This window comes from Erigeron canadensis, chromosome 6, assembly GCF_010389155.1.
Source record: "Erigeron canadensis isolate Cc75 chromosome 6, C_canadensis_v1, whole genome shotgun sequence".
Lineage (NCBI taxonomy): Eukaryota > Viridiplantae > Streptophyta > Magnoliopsida > Asterales > Asteraceae > Erigeron > Erigeron canadensis.
In genome coordinates, this window is record NC_057766.1 from 33,570,469 (window position 1) to 33,587,426 (window position 16,958).

The 16,958-nt window shown below is 32.9% G+C and overlaps 3 protein-coding genes across 3 annotated transcripts; all 3 read right to left on the bottom strand.

Moving 5' to 3' along the window:
• Positions 1–2,737, bottom strand: LOC122604752 (alpha-dioxygenase 1-like). Its single transcript, XM_043777620.1, has 9 exons — positions 2,618–2,737; positions 2,270–2,536; positions 2,018–2,167; positions 1,777–1,910; positions 1,419–1,632; positions 1,192–1,337; positions 872–1,099; positions 582–784; positions 1–470 (listed from the first exon to the last, which is right to left on the bottom strand). Exons 1-9 carry the CDS (start codon positions 2,735–2,737, stop codon positions 1–3), a joined length of 1,932 nt encoding a protein of 643 aa, XP_043633555.1.
• Positions 2,738–3,172: 435 nt separating this feature from the next.
• On the bottom strand, positions 3,173–9,197 carry LOC122605464 (alpha-dioxygenase 1-like). The gene is made up of 11 exons (XM_043778420.1): positions 9,043–9,197; positions 8,632–8,901; positions 8,075–8,212; positions 5,529–5,678; positions 5,262–5,395; positions 4,914–5,127; positions 4,677–4,822; positions 4,352–4,579; positions 4,015–4,217; positions 3,673–3,916; positions 3,173–3,574 (listed from the first exon to the last, which is right to left on the bottom strand). Exons 1-11 carry the CDS (start codon positions 9,160–9,162, stop codon positions 3,349–3,351), a joined length of 2,073 nt encoding a protein of 690 aa, XP_043634355.1. The 5' UTR covers positions 9,163–9,197; the 3' UTR covers positions 3,173–3,348.
• A 6,002-nt stretch (positions 9,198–15,199) lies between these two features.
• On the bottom strand, positions 15,200–16,736 carry LOC122604753. The gene is made up of 6 exons (XM_043777621.1): positions 16,693–16,736; positions 16,302–16,569; positions 15,888–16,064; positions 15,714–15,798; positions 15,499–15,628; positions 15,200–15,325 (listed from the first exon to the last, which is right to left on the bottom strand). The coding sequence occupies exons 1-6, from the start codon at positions 16,711–16,713 to the stop codon at positions 15,200–15,202; spliced, it is 807 nt and encodes a 268-aa protein (XP_043633556.1). The 5' UTR covers positions 16,714–16,736.
• Between the last annotated feature and the right edge of the window lie 222 nt (positions 16,737–16,958).

Here is a 16,958-nt window from a genome sequence, read left to right on the forward strand (position 1 = left end):
TCAACAAGGGATCCGAAGATAAACTGGTATGGGATTGTTAGAATCTGGTGGAGCATCCCATACTGTAAAGGCACTACTCGAGTTCATCCATTGATACGTCATCTCTGGGTAATGTCGATCGAGTACATCTTTTAAGCTCTCTGTCGTGTTTACCCAATTTAACCCTTTTTGTGTGTACACTTTTTCATTAAAATCGCTGGTAAAAAATCTATCTGCTTCGAGTCTCCTTGACGCCATGAGAAGGAATATTTCAAACGCGGTCTCAGAGATAGCAAACCCTTTAATCTTCTTCTCGGCCAACATTCCTACCATTAAATCGAGTTGTTCGACATCATCTCCATACACTTCTTGCAATGTGTCAATGGCTTCTTTCTTGTCTGTAAGATCACTCCACTTGGATATCGGGATCAAGAAAAGTGATCGACGAAACTCATTGTATCTTGGGACATTTCTCTCCCTATCCCTGTAAACTGTATCATGACACATTTATATATATAGGTGAACAATTTGAGAAAACAGTAAATGTATTACTAAGTTGGTGAAAATAAATAAGTTGAAACCACAAAATCTTGCCAGCCTACTTTCGAGTGAAGCCAAATCGACACGATCAGAACGGTCTGTTCCATCGACATTGTGAGGCACAACATCCCTAAGCCACATTGGATAGTTCCATAGTTCTAGTGCCCCGGATGGTTGATGTCCCATTGACACCATTAGTGTTGTAAATCCAATTTCCGATAATTTCTCCTCTCCTCTTACCCCAATTAGATTTACCATGTTAATCCTGTAAATTAGGTATATTAATCCATAGCTGCGATTTTAAATCTCACTCTTAGCTAGGTGCAAAGAACATGGATGTGAAAATTTTTACTTATGGCTCAATTTTGGAGATTTATTAGGCCCGGGCACTGAGTTAATATCCCTGATGAGTAGTTGATCAGGTGCAAGAGAATGCATTCTGTAAACACTCACAAAGTCTTCTGTTAATGAGTAGGGAACCCCATGATTATTGGGTTCCTTTAAGCCTACAAGACCACCCCAATACGGGCCTCCAACGTGCCCATATCTGTCTTTGATTCCTTTTCCAAACAAACCATACCTGAATTAATCAAGTTTTGGAAAAATTTGAATCTTTGAACGAATTTTAACGTGTAATCGTAGCAGTTAAGCGAGTGATTTAAAAATCAGTACCAGTTGGCTCTCATTCCAGCAAGAAGGGTGTCGGTTTTAAGCAGTTGAACAGTCCAATCTATAGTGTGTATCTTAGCCATAACAGCGGATGTTACTAGTCGTGCATGACGATATAGATTCTCATCGTCCAGATCAGGGTATTCTACCTGGTCACAACTAGTAGTTTGAAATTCAGAAAAACAGATCAATTGAAGTTAATGACGCGAATGGAATTTTAGAAAATCCACCTTTAAGGAATCGCAAATGGCATTATGCTCTAGGATGAAAAGGGCTTGTAAGGCTGACACACCTATCCAACTGTTACGAATATCACCTGCTATTGGCAGTCCATTATCTTGATGCTGGAGAAGACCGTCAATTGTGATTTTAAGCTTTCCTTCTCTATACGTTCTCACCTGGTGCAATTGAGCAGAGTTGCTTCCATATATCGAGCTCCCATCCCTACAAAATACCACAAAGTACGTACTTTGATGAGTAACATTTTCTATATATATATTAGAGAAAAAGGGTGGCATAACTAAAATATATCGTTAGCAATTGCTTTGTATATCAATTATTAGACAAAGTTATACTAAATGTCCATACCACCAAGAAGTTCGAATGTTAAGATGACCTTTCTTGATGTCCTGCAAACCAGTATTAACTTTTCTAGTCTTGTAATACTTGAAACATTTGAGAGGGCATTGATAGGCCACTACTGCAGGTGCCTTCATCTCAACCTGTGATGCAAGTCAATATGTAGTTATATTTGTATAAAAGGTTATGGGTTTATATAACTATACATATCATACATCAAGCCAATAAATTTAGTGTAATGTGGTCAAACCTGTTCTGCTGACTCAAGATGATCCATCCAGTCATGTATCATGAACTGAATCCATGAAGCTGCAATCAAGTTGAATTGTTTTCCGGTGTCTATGAATTGTTTACGTGCCAGAAGTTTTGTTGCTACCACCATAGGATTTGGTTTCATTAGCTAAATTAAACCAGTAGTTTAGTACATATCATAGCTAGCAGATGTTGAATTGACTATAAGATTAAAAAGAACCAAATTAGGCATATCAAACGTTCTGTAAACCTTTTTTCTTCCATCAATTGGGAATGTGTTTCGGCCAAAGAAAGTTTGTATACTTCCTGCAGTTTCATCGGAAGGATCATTAAATCTTCCATCAGGTGTCCTGTAGGGAAAGTCAGCAGGATCATACCCAACTCGTACAGAGTTTTTCCCGACTTTAATCAAATTGTATGCATTATGTAGATGCCGACGTGTAGCTAAGTATGTCAGACCCATGAACACAGGTAAACGGTGCCACTCCATTCCTGACCTATCTACACTATGAATTATCTGCATAAATAATCATATCTCATAATGCTATTTAAATCATTTTCTTGAGCTGGTTAAGAACGTTCATTCATTCATATGTACCATGAAGAGAAGCTTGTCAGTGGGTGTCATCCTTTGAAAACTTTCATGGAAATCCGCATGGATCAGATGTTTGATGACGTAAAAAAGAAGTGATTGTATACGAGACCATAATTGAATCATGTTGTGTTTAACCTTGAGCAATGTGTATACTTAAAGGTTAACTAGAACATAATTTAACAGAGTATATACTGTTAAAACACGGAAGAACACTTGAATAATTGTATCACTCTTATTTAATCAAGTTAGTTCCCCTAAAAATTTAGGAGAATTGCAGATTTGATATGCATGAATGGTAAATATTACATGTATAAACAACTTTTTACTAATTTTAGGCTTCAAATTTGCTATAAAGATGATGTTCACATTTAATGTATGATTAAACAAACTAAACCAACAAGTGTGTGTCAGTTGTTTAAGATAAAAAAAAAATTGATAATGTAGAAATGTAGACCTTTTATAATTAGAATAATAATACCCATAACTAGGACATTATTATACTCTATTAAACATGATTAAAACTCAAATAAATTTATAAATGTATGTACAAAATACAAATACGATATAATATTTTATTACATAAAATACATACATGGAATGATGTCAATGATGATTCCTAACTTCACTCCACAAGAAGCATTCTAAACAATAAATAAACTTTCAATTCTTATACACAAGAAAATACGTTATATAATTCATTGAATATACAAAAAAAATTATATATATGCAAACAATCATTTAGGGACACGAAAAAATATCGGTACGGGATTATTAGGCTCCGGTGTAGCATCCCATACGGTAAAAGCACTTGCTGAGTTCATCCATCGATCAGTCATCTCTGGGTAATGTCGGTCTAACACATCTTTCAAACTTTCTGTTGTGTTCACCCTTTCTAATCCCTTCTTCGTGTACACATCTTCGTTATAGTCACTCGTGAAAAATCTGTCTGCTTCAAGTCTCCTGCGTGCCGAATTCAAATATATATTAATAATAATTGATTTGCTTTTGTTCATTTCTAAAGTTTCACTTGTGATAGTGTTTTTAGTTGATGAACGTACCTTGATGCCATGATAATAAATATCACAAAAGCCGTTTCACTGATGGCAAAACCTTTGATCTTTTTCTCGGCTGCCATTCCTACTAACAAATCAAGCATCTCCACGTCGTTGTCATACACTTCACGCAACATGTCAATAGCTTCTTGATCATCTGTTAGATCCTCCCATTTTGAGATCGGGATCAAGAAAAGTGATCTACGAAATTCGTTGTATCTTGCTACATTCCGTTCTCTATCCCTATAAACTGCACCATACATTGTGTGTTGTGTTTTGATTAGTAATAATACGTCTGTAGCAAACAAAAAAAAATATATAAAATCCTAAACGAATGTTTATGCTTACTCTCTAGTGAGGCTAAGTCGACATGATCTTGACGATCTGTACCATCTACATTTTGAGGCACAATATCCCTAAGCCATGCCGGATAATTCCACAATTCAAGTGCTCCACTTGCTTGATGTCCCATTGATACCATTTGTGTTGTAAATCCAATTTTTGATAATTCATTTTCTCCTCCCCTCCCAATCAAATCTATCATGTCAACCCTGTAAATTTGTCAAACATACATACTTATTGATCTCATATTCTCATACATGACAACTTAAATGGTAACACAGGAAAACATGTCACATCTTTGGTAATTGAAGCTTTAAGAAATCGAGTAAAAATCTGGCCTTACTTTTTTGTCAACTTGGGAGATTTGTTAGGGCCTGAAGCAGAATTGACATCTCTAATAAATAGCTGATCAGGCAATAGAGAATGCATTCTATAAACACTCACAAACTCTTCGGTTAGCGAGTAGGGTACCCCATGGTTATTGGATTTCTTTAATCCTACAAGACCTCCAAGAATGGGTCCTCCAACATGCCCAAATGTGTCCTTGAAACTTTTCCCCAGTATACCATACCTGAATTATATCAATCCATTTTGTATAAATAAGTCAATTAACACAGATACAAAAGGATTTTAGTTAACTAAGTTCCTTCAAGTTTCAAGTAATTTACCAATTAGCTCTCATTGCTAGATGAAGTGTGTCTGTTTTAAGAAGCTCGACTGTCCAATCGATAGTGTGGATTTTGGCAATGATAGCAGAAGTTACTAGTCTTGCATGACGATATAGATCTTCATCTTCCAAATCATGGTATTCTTCCTAGATCATCCGTTTGTTAAAAATTTAAAATTAGGATTACTACTAAAATTATTGAATTATGAGAATGGATGTGTGTGTATATATAACGTGCCTTCAACATGTCACAAATGGCATTGTGCTCAAGGATAAAAAGGGCTTGCAAGGTTGATAGGCCAATCCAACCATTACGAACATCCCCTGATAATGGAACCCCATCATCATCATGTTGGAGAAGGCCGTCTTCACCAATCTTGAGCTTTCCGTCTTTAAATGTTCTCAATTGGTTAAGTTTAGTTGAGTTACTTCCGTATATTGCACTTCCGTCCCTAAATCATCAGGTGGCCAATGTGTTAATCATCATAAGTCACAAATATAAATATCATTGTCCACCATATCAATTCCTTATGAAGATATATGATTGATATATATAGATATATAGGAATTGATCATGCATATGTACCACCAAGGAGTTCTGATGTTAAGGTGACCTTTCTTGATATTATGAAAACCAGTGTCAACTTCTTTGGTCTTGTAAAACTTGAATGTTTTGAGAGGGCATTGACTCGCTACTTCTTCAGGGGCCGTCAGCTCAATCTGATTTAAATCCAACCATGATGCATATATTATAAGTTCAACTATATTCTACTTAGATTAAAAATATATACATTTTGGTCGATTAATATGAATACAAGGATATAATTAATATATATGACCAAACTAATTAAACCTGTTGTGTTTCCTCAAGATGATCAATCCAATCATGAATCATGAACTGAATCCATGATGCAGCAATCATGTTAAATTGTTTTCCGGTGTCTATAAGTTGTCTGCGTGTTAGAAGCTTTGTCGCCACCACCATCGGATCTGGTTTTAGTAGCTGCGAAAAAATTAGACATTTTAGATATATATACAAGTTTGATTTTGGCCGAGGAAGCTAGATTGTAATTAAGTAATTTGTAGTAGATAAATTGTATAGGCTCAATATGACATTGGCATTTCCATCTTTTTTGTTTTTGGCAAGTTTTGACATTGACATTGGTATTGTCAGGTAAATTCGATATGATGATGCCAATGGAGAAAGAATTGACAAGTAGAAGCATGCATCTAAAGTTAATTTAAGTGTTAAAAAATTAATGGTTACTATACGCTAGCTAGTTTAAGATTATACGCTAGCTAGTTTAAGATAACCAGGTTTTCTTAAAGATCGATAAGAGCAAATGTGTGCCCATACTTGTTTATCATTAGAGAACACTTTTTGTCATATTTTAACGTATATCTTAGGGTAAAGTTAATTACAAAAACCGTCCATGTAAGTTGTTAAAATTTACAGGGATTACCTCTATCATTAAATTACGGTTTTGATCTGACTTTTGACTTTCATTCACACATTTGGTCCAAGTCAACATTAAAAAGTCAATGTTTTTACACCAAAACTTTTGATGGAGGTCCAAATTCAAGGATCAAAACTGTAATTTAGGCAAAGTGGGGATAAAACATGTAATATTTAATAAATCACATGAACGATTTTTTTAATTAACCTTTTAGGATAAGTCAACTCAAACATGAAAACATTTGGAGAAATCATGAGATGTTTTCTGAAACAATTAATTAATAAAACCCGATAATAATTTTAAAAAAAACTATTTTAGAACAAGTATGTCATGGTTCGAAAAACTCAAATTATGTCTACAACAATAATAAAAGATGGAGCCAGAATATGAGCAAATTAAGATGGCAAGTTAGAAAAAATTACATTGTATCAATATAGGCATGGGGCAACTACTCACACTACCTCCAAGTTAGTTTCGTTCGACAATAATTCAGTTTTTTTAATGATGACCGTGTCTAGAGTTATATATAAGGTACTACGTAAATTACTTTTTGCTAAAGCAAAAATTATTTATTGGAAGTGTGGGTATTCCAAATTCGTATTATAATAAGGTTGCTCTTTATAATAGCTACTTCTTACCCACTTCTTTTATTATTCATTAGTTTTTTCTCTCATAGAATACCCCAAGAACACCACCGGCTCCCTCCTTATACTACCCACTTCTTTTACTTTTAATCTATTATTTTATTATTCCTTTTTTCTTTTTCACAAAATTAAACTAAATTAGAAAAACAAATTAAGTAAAACTTTTATTAATTATAATAACAAATTTTATATAATTTATAACAAAATCTAGATAGGAAATTAGGGTTTAAAAGTAAAATTTTTAAAACTATAAAATTTATTTCTTAAATAACTTAAAGTTTAGGGGTTAAAACTAAAGTTCATATTAATTAAATTATATAAAATATAATACGGAGCATCTTCTTCGTATGATATATATATATACACCTATAGAGAAGGGATCAAGTGAGAACCAACATATATGATGAGAACCGTGAGAACTATTGAAAAATCATTTCTAAGGGATTTGCCCTTATAATTAAGGGCTACGCCTGTGACGTAACAACCGGCACCATCTTTTGGATCGTCGCCCATCAAATCCATACCATTCTCAAATGCGTCCGGTGACAATCCCTTTAGAACAGATGTAGGGCAACGCCTGTACCGTATCCATATATTTTCTTAACACGTAACCCATATATTTTTTACAAAAACTTTTCTTTTTTTTTGGAATGGGTTTTTGTTAAAAGAAAATAAAAAAACAAAAAAAGTTTTCAAAAAATGAAAAATAAAAATTAAAAAAATAAAAAACGACACAAAAAAAAAAGAGAGAGGAAAACTAGTGGTTTTCACGGTTCTCTCCATATTAGTGGTTCTCACATTAACACTACCCCTACACCTATATATATATATATATATATATATATATATATATATATATACACTACACACACATCACACACACCTGCACTTTTTTTTTAAAAAATTTTAAAAGTTAACAAATTAGAGATCAGGACCCGCTAGCAAGTAAAAACGCACGTCTATACCTAAAACAAACGACTTAGATGCGAAGAAAGACGCAGCCGTGCTAATTGCGTCCTCCCGTTGGTATGCGTCGGATGCAGGGAGGGCGCTCCTATAATGACCGGCCTAACTTCAACCTATAGTTCAATATTTCGGAAAGTGCATATGTGCGACTTTCGTTGCAAGCATATATTCCCGGAAAAAGCTTTGATTTACTATTACTTTTTTTTTTTTTAAATGTTGTTGACTTACGGATTTCATAAGTTTGTTTGAGAAACACCCCATTAAGATTTTGGAGAATTTTTTTTATTTTTATTATTTTTAAATTATAACGTACAACTCCAATAAATACCGACCAGTTCTTGCCGTGGATAATTCCCCGACGTTGATGACGGCTGGTTCTTGGAGCCATTAAATCCCCAACATCGGCAGCTTCCACCTTTAAACAACAGTGATGTCAGCCACCTTCCTTTTCCAGTACTCCCTCGTTTCCCCTGCACCATAATTGACATCATAATATTAATTCAAGCACATTTAATTAATTAATCTCAACACACTATATATAATTAAACATGTATCGAATCCCACATATCACTTGTTTTTGGTATGAAAAAATGTTAACCACTTCTCCCTCGATCGATCGGCTGCTATAAAGGTAATTCTAGATTTCTAGAATATAAACTTGTATTAAACAAGTCTAATTAACGTACGTAAATATTAGAAAGAGCCCGGGGTACCAAGTAAAGGGAGGCAAAACCCCCGTCAAGATTGAAATTTTATCATTGATATATTTAAAATTTTTTTTTATAAGTTTTAAAATTTTGCCTCATTTCAGATTTGTTTAATTATCATGAATTTTTTACATTTTGTCCCCGTCTCTGCGACCAGCTAGCAAGCATTATTATATATGTACCTTATTATCATTCTGATCAACTGGAGGCATGTTTCGGCCAAAGAAAGTCCCTTCACTTCCGGCGCCTTCATTGAAAGGGTCATTGAACTTCCCATCAGCTGTCCTGAACGGAAAGTCGCCAGGATTGAACCGAACACCTACCGGAGTTTTCCCAACGTTAAGCAAATTGTACTCATCATGAAGATACCTCCGTATGGCTAGGTATATCAGCCCCAAGAAAACGGGCAAACGATACCAATGGATTCCTAACTTGTCAGCACCATGAATAATCTACAAATAAAAAACAATGAAACCGTTAAGATTGATTATAATGTATTGTTTTGGTTATTTATAAAAACTTAAGATTTAAATTAGCAGTGCGCGTGCATGGTGCCCGTATATTGTACGCGCGTGCATATACAGATCATCTACCATGAAAAGGAACTTGTCAGTGAGCGGCATCCTGTGAAAGACGTGATGGAAGTCTTCATGGATGAAAAGTTTGATGGGTGAAAGAAGAAGAGTTAATGCGGAAGATATAAATGGAAACATGTTTGGTTTTTACTCTAAAATGAGAAAGATTGAATATGAATTTGTGGATTTTGGATAACCAATAGATTATATCAATCATATATAGACTTACTATAGACATATAAAAAAAGGTGATGATTAATTGGTGAAATGAATGTCACGTTTGATCGAGGGTTGACATAAAAAAGCATAGAAATACACATTTAAAAAATAAGAAGTAATTTACACTAAAGATTATTACAGGTAAGCGGCAGGTTCATGATCGATGACTAACTTAATTTGGATAACACCCAGCTAAACTAATTATAATTCGGGCTTGGTAATATCTAAAGTCTTGACTTTTGGTTTTTACTTTGTTGGATTAACAGGATTGCAGCTTATTCATGGGGGCCCCTCCCTCGTGTGAAACCAGGTGATCACCCTCAAGTTATCTCTACTATTTTGAATATTTCTACTGTATTATAAAGTATTTATTTATTTATTTATTTTTATTTAACTAGTTAATAACACCAAAATACTTATTCTTTTATTCACTAATTTAAATATCTTCATTTTAGATATTAGATTTTAGACTCGTGTTCAACACTGGACACGAGGTTTATGATATTATCAGTATTAGATTTTCATACATTTAATTCATAAAAGCTTATAATTTTGAATATATCGGTTCTAAGTGTTATACTTTACAAGTTGTAGTACAATAATCACAGGTTCGTCACTGTTATTATTAGCTGAGACATATTGATGAATTTATTTGCCGTAGTGATACCACAAGACACATACTACAATAATTTATCTATTATGGAATTTTTAAAACCAGTTGTACTAATAATGTGATATTACTATGAAAGATAATTGAGAATTAAAATATAAAAATAATTGTGATCTTGTACTTGACATTCAAGTATATGTATTTGATCACGTTGTTGATCATAACACGAATAGGTTTATTTCATTCACTTGTCCTATGATAATTAGATAACAATTATGATTGTTTTCATAAATTTTGATAACAATTAGGACTCTTGATTTGAGTAACAATTGTAACTTTAAAAAGTTAAATATAAATACTTTTTTAAACTTTTTTAAAAAATCATCTCAAGTTGATGAGTAAAAATATACGGTATATAAATTAAGTATTTATCATGAGTAAAAAGTGTAAATTACTGTTGAAAAACAAAAAAGTGTAAATTAATGAGACTTTTTCCACAAGTTAATTTAAATACTAATGTAATAATATATTTGGATAATGATCGATTATTAAGATTTTTTATTTATAGTTAATCTAAATGATGATATAAGCGATGACCAATTTGATGAAATTGAGCGATTTGATTGATTAATAAGTCATTAGTTCAACTGTCTTATAGTATATATTAACATAATACTCTTAATAACATTATTTATAACGTATATACCTCAACCTTTAAAATAACATACCATAATCACACCGACATCACTAACCGTCGTCACCACCACCACCATTGTCGCCGTCATCACACCACCGTATTGTGCGGACATTTGTTTAGTTAATTTAAAATGGGGACATGGAGTAAGTTCTTAAGGTGAGAGGACTTCCGCCAAATCGCTTTAAATAAATGGTTTGAATATATAAAAGTAAATAAGAGAGAAATTGTTTCAATAAATTTCAGTTTGTCAAAGGGATTTGAATGTGATGAAATTAAAATTCGATAGAATTTGAATTTGAATTAATTATAATCTATTTGAGTTTGGTTAACCGGAAATGAATGAAATTCATAATAAAAATAATAATAATGGAAAAAGTTAATAAGTATATATATTATTAAATTATTAAAAAGAATACTATTTAACATATTTACATAATATTTATGTAAATATATTTTTTATAGAATAATATTAAGTTTTGTAAATATTTATAACATTTATATAAATATTTTCAAAAATTTTATATACATAGAATGATATTAAACTGTAAAAGCTAAAATTAGTTTCTTATAAACTAAAAATTTATTAAATAATAATTATGAACAATAAACAAAATAATTTAATAACATAAATAATAATAATAATAACAATTATTATTGATAAATATAGTTTTATAATATATTATAACTAATATTACTATTATAATTTCAAACAATAATTATAAAAGATTTTATTCTTTTAAAAATTTGAATTCCAATGGAATTTTAACTTTCCATCCAATATGTTAAGTAATTTTGAATTCCATTTCATTTCGAACAAACAGCTAATTGAATGGAATCTGAATTACATTTTGCTAATCAAAAAGGATATATAATAGAATTATGATTTTATGAAGTTATACGAACCAAACACCCCTTTAAAATGAAAAGTGTGGAAATTGGTGAGGAATGAGTTAATGTAGTTCAGGTGCTTTGTTTATAGTTCACATAGCCACAGTTTATATGATTATCTACTAGCATGGTATCCGCATAATGCGACGACGGTGGTGGGGACGACGATCTAGTGATGTCGGTGACGGTGTTATTGGTGGTGGCGGTGTGAAATGATGTAATCTGATATAAAGGTGATAGTAGATTATTTTAGAAGATAAGGGATTAAAGTATTAATTATTTAAATAAAGGTTTAGATTATAAATTAATTCATTACGGACAAATTTGGTTATTTATAAAAACTTTTTTCATAATGGTATTTAGTGAGGGTAATTTAGTAATTTTGCATCTAACCATTTCTAATACTTTTTAAAAATATGAGATTGATAATTATTATAAAGGATTATAGATATACATAGAAAAAAAAAGAGATATAGTTCCAATAGACAAAGTTTATAAGGGTGGGGGAAGTACTTTAACACTCCTCCCCAATTTTTCCCACCATTTTTACTCATTTTTTCTCCACCTTCACGGAATACATCACCACTCCTCCCACTCTTTTCCACCTAAATAAAGACAAAAGAACCAAGAAAAAGACAGAGGGGAAAAAAAGAAAGAAAGAGGAAGTCGGACACCACCCTCCCCAATTCCCTCCCCACCCATTAAGGTCGCGTTTGGTTCGCAGATTCTGATGGAATTTGATGGAATTGGAATTGAATTTCATTCCTTAGTGCGTTTGGTTGCTCAATGATGAAGGAATATCATTCTGTTGGAATGTCAACATTCCCTCATTTGATGGAATCTCCATTCCATGGGGATGGGGGAAGGAATCTCATTCCGTCTCTCCCTTAAATCTTCAAAAAATGAAAAACATTTCATCAAATTCCATTTTATCAGATTCCAATTCCTTCAATAGATTTCATTCCATCCAAAAACATTTCGCGAACCAAACGCGTCATACTATAGGCAGAATGGTGTTCAACCCGGTGACCAAGCAATACCTGCTTATTCTTCGGGGTACACCGTCCACCCTAAGTTCATGTCTTTTGTCCTATTACTTAATGATAATAAACAATTACGGAGTATATAACATATATTTGGTCCCTTCCCAACAAAAAGAAAAGTGGGAAAAATGGTGAGGAGAGAGAGAATTTGCAACCGATTAAAAGAAAAAACATTACACAATTCACATTTCTCAATATACTTTGCTCTATTTCATCCATTAATAAAAGTTGGATTAGTGGGTTTTTTTTATGTGAACTTAAATCATATGGTTTAATTTTTGGATAATTGAGAAAATTTATAATGAATTTAGTTAATTACATATATAGACTTTTTATATATACACCGAAAAAAAAAAAAAAAAAATCAGACCCTTAAATAATCCAGTCTTAGCCAGTTCTCCGCTTTGCCTTACATCTAAAAAAGCGGCCTTTGGATAAGCGAATATTGTATTCACAAAGAGTGTATGTTGTTATACCAAAATTGTTTATCAAGTCTAATTAATAAACCTTATACATGTGTTAAAAAAATTGCTAAAATATCGAAAACATAAATTTGTTTTATATTTCTTATTTTTATTTAAAATTGTGTTTCGTGCAAAGCTTGTCTAAAACTAGATATGAAGAATTAGTCAACAGCAAAATTTTTATCCAACTTGAAATGTGATTCGCGCTATCTTCATATATATTTTAAAAATAAAATGAAAATGATATCTTAATCTTAATTAATATTAATAATATTAATAATGTGGAATATTGAGAACAAAATATATAATTATATCCTGAGTACGTATTTTGCGTAATTAGTTCAACCTGTTTAATTAATTGAGTTTTGTAATTTTGAACATGAAGAAAAAGTTAAAAAAAAAAGAAAGCAATATAGATATAGAGAAAAATGATGACCCATACATCATCTTTTTAGATGTATTTAAAAATGGTGTATGGTATGTTTATGGTATCGTGAAATATATTTAACTAGCTAATCAACCCGGGTGATACTCGGGTATGAGTAGCAAAATACATATAAATTTTATATATTGAAATACTTGTAAGTGCGTTTATCCAATTAACCACAATATTTAATTAAATCACCTATAATGATTCCATACATAGTTTTTTGGGCGACTCTAAGTTCCATGAAATCAATAAAATAAAATTGTAGCGAAACAATATATTACTAAAAAATGTAAAAGGTAAAACATTTAAAGAAAACATGAAATATCAAATGGATTCTTCGAGTAGGAGGTGTGTTTATGAGAATTAGTTTTGTAGCTTTGGAACTTTCATTTTATGAACATCTACATCTTCATGTTCAACCACTTTCTTAGAACCTGAACTTGAGGCAGTACCGGCTATTTCACTCGTCCCGAACACAACATCCTATTTATGTTTAAAATTAGAAATAATCTAATATATGTATAACAGTTTTCGTGTTCAAGTTTAAGGTTCAATAATAAAAGTTTGGCATGTAATAAGTTGTACCTCTTTGTTAAGTCCAATAGTTGATGGTAGTTCATTTAACACTTGGAGATCAACATCAGATGAGCCATCCTATTTTAAATTAGTTCAAATAATGTGTGTTAAGATAATTGAAATAAAAGAAAGTTAATTTCAAGTGTTACGTGGTATTATATTTGATAAATACCTTATCACATGCTGCTCTATGGAGTAAAACTACCAAACAACCAAAAGGATAACGAAACGACACAAAATGTCATGAAGTTGAAGAAAGGACAGGAAATTAAAACTGAAACTTGGCAGTTGTGGTGATGAGAAGTTTTTAAAACTTCTGTAACTTCGGAATCTTCATTTTGTGCAGATCTGGACGCCCCTTTGTAACAGAGCCTGTGACGACCAGTTCTTCATCATCATACACCACTTTCTTTGATCCTGGACTTGACGCTGTGCTTTTCATAGCTTCCACGGGCATGGAAGTTTCACCAGTGCCAGAAACAGCGTCCTATGGGGCAATAAAACCAAGTTACTCGTTCAGCAATTGTTTAAATATCTCTGCTTTTGAATATAAAAACCAACATTAAAGTGTGGAACTCGACTTGAATATACCTTTGCAGACAGGGCAGGAAGTAATGGCAGTTGGGAAATAGCACGTGGATCAACATCAGATGGGGAATCCTGATACATTTCGGCAAAAATAGAAGTATTACTATAAGTTAAAGTTTGCGAATGAACTTTTTTTTAAAATAAATTAGGGATATTTATCGTCAATACCTCATCACCATGTGCCCTTTTAAGGATAGAATCAATAATACCCTCCTCATCATATAACTTGTTCACAGTATAAACATAATAGTTGTTGTCGATGTTGTAACTTGACACCTTGATTTTAAAAGCAAATCGCTTACTGACAAACATGTTAAACTCAGCTGGGAACAACTCAAAATGATCACCCTAGACAATAAAATAAAAGCTGATTGTATCACTATAAAATGCTCAAAGTTATTATGAATTTTAATGTAGAAAGCTTATACGATGCGTACATTGTTGGCCTGGCTAATCAACTGGGATGCTGGTTTGTACACATAACCTGTCACATCTCTTTCAAAAACCACCAAAGAGATGGAACCGGTTGCATCTTGCACACGCACCTGCAACTTGATTCTGAAATTTAATAGTTTACCATCAATTAACAAACAGTGGGATATTTGCATTTTAACTAAAGTACTATAGAAGTATATGCATACTTGGGATAGACATCTGTTATCACACCACATTCAAAGCACGCAACACCCTCATCATCAGTATTCTCATCCACCAGTTGGTAAAGACGCTCAACCTTTTTAGAGCATTTGGTGCAAGCAATAGAACCAACCGTTTTCGTTCTGGATTCTGATAATAGTACCCACAACAACACATCCAGTAGGCTACTCAATGTATTATGACCATTAAAATCAGATTATCAAGTCTACTTAAATGTGAGTTGTGGTTGTGAATAGGGATAATGCAAGTTTTTAATATGGTTAGTAGTTGCTGCCACTATCGTTATCATAAATAATAGTTACCTCGGTGATGTCCATTAGCTCATCAATGTCCTTGTGTTCAAATCTTGACCAATATTCAACGGGGTTAGAAAAGACGGTGGCTGATGACAAAAGCCTCTCAGCCGTTGGGTCAACATGGACATTCATCAACCTATACATTTTTGAACACAAAAATGTGTATTCACAACCAAAATCATCGATTATATGTAAATTTTTAAGTAACAAATTTACTAAACCTGTCTTTGAACTCAGCAAATGTTGGTAAATCTTCATTAATCAGGATTTTCGATCCGAACATTGAGTTGGAGATTTGTGGCTCATCTGTACGGGCAAAAACACATTGAATTGAATAAGTACTAACAATGGTAATTTAATAAATCAGCGTATTTGTTCAACCGAGTAGTACATACTTGCCCATTCGCCCAGTTTTGCAAACTGCAGCAGCATAATGACACGGGTGTCACTCCTATGGGGATCTGCCAGGAATGCATCCAGTTTGTTGGCGTGCTCATCCCAAAGAGCACCCATCAGCTTGGTTCCCCTTGTAGGAAAAAGGGAATGTGTTAGACCAACATAAGGTAAACATGCTAAAACATATTTATTTTTTAACAAAAACATATGCATAGTATCAACAGATAAATAAGTCGACGTACTCTTCGTTCTGAAGTTGAAGACTTTTGACACGCCTTTCCTTTTCTTTTGTGTTCATAACCTTGGTATCTTCACACTGGATGATCTCACCAATTGCATATGAAAAGGTAGTTCTTTATTAACACCCAATATATTTATATAACCTATATAATTACGTAAACAATTGTACATACCAAAGGAATACGCTGCCTCAGAATCCCTTGCCAAGATGTCATTGAACGAACGAAGTTGAAATGATTGAGCTGGACCAGTCCAGTCATTGGACATCCTCACAGTTGTGTGACGGTAAAAGTTCAGCTTACAAGGGTGCCTTGTCAAGAGTAACCTACCACTGTTCTCCGCCACGCCAAACTTTGACAGAACACGGACTCCACCTTCCTGTAGTAAGGCATCAAACTGACCAATCAGGTTCCGTTTGACAGTAGCTTGTATTCTGGTTCCCTGCATTTCCAATATACAAACTTGTTATATATCACATATCTAACAATTATCATTAAGTGGAACAAAGTCTGGACATAATGACTAACAATATACAAACTTGTTATATAACTCATGTTTTTTTACCTGCTCGTCAACTAAGACCATGTCAATACTTGAAGTAACATTGGGATTGTCTGCTTCTAGAGCCTCATTATCATAACTTTGATCTTCCAACCGTCAGTTTCCCCATTAATTTCGCTGACCAGGGAAAAGTTTTCAGCAGCCATATCAATTTCTTATAGTGTGGTTGAGATTATAAGAGATAGTAAGAGAAAAGGCGTAATTGATTTGACATTGATCAAGGGATTTTGTGGGACTATATATACATGTAAAAATACAATCTTTATAAA

Bases quoted from the DNA above. Each gene is read 5' to 3' on its own strand.
- LOC122605464 (XM_043778420.1), bottom strand. From the start codon at position 9,162: ATGTTTCCATTTATATCTTCCGCATTAACTCTTCTTCTTTCACCCATC. The intron at 8,902-9,042 runs GTAGATGATCTG...TTTTATTTGTAG, and splicing joins CTGACAAGTTCCTTTTCATG to ATTATTCATGGTGCTGACAA. The intron at 5,128-5,261 runs GTACATATGCAT...CTGATGATTTAG, and splicing joins AACATCAGAACTCCTTGGTG to GGACGGAAGTGCAATATACG.
- LOC122604752 (XM_043777620.1), bottom strand. From the start codon at position 2,737: ATGATTCAATTATGGTCTCGTATACAATCACTTCTTTTTTACGTCATC. The intron at 1,100-1,191 runs GTACTGATTTTT...TGATTAATTCAG, and splicing joins GCTGGAATGAGAGCCAACTG to GTATGGTTTGTTTGGAAAAG. The intron at 785-871 runs GTAAAAATTTTC...CCTAATTTACAG, and splicing joins TCTCCAAAATTGAGCCATAA to GATTAACATGGTAAATCTAA.
- LOC122604753 (XM_043777621.1), bottom strand. From the start codon at position 16,713: ATGGTCTTAGTTGACGAGCAG. The intron at 16,065-16,301 runs GTATGTACAATT...AATATGTTTTAG, and splicing joins TGAGGCAGCGTATTCCTTTG to CATGTTTACCTTATGTTGGT. The intron at 15,326-15,498 runs GTAACTATTATT...TACTATTATCAG, and splicing joins AGCTAATGGACATCACCGAG to AATCCAGAACGAAAACGGTT.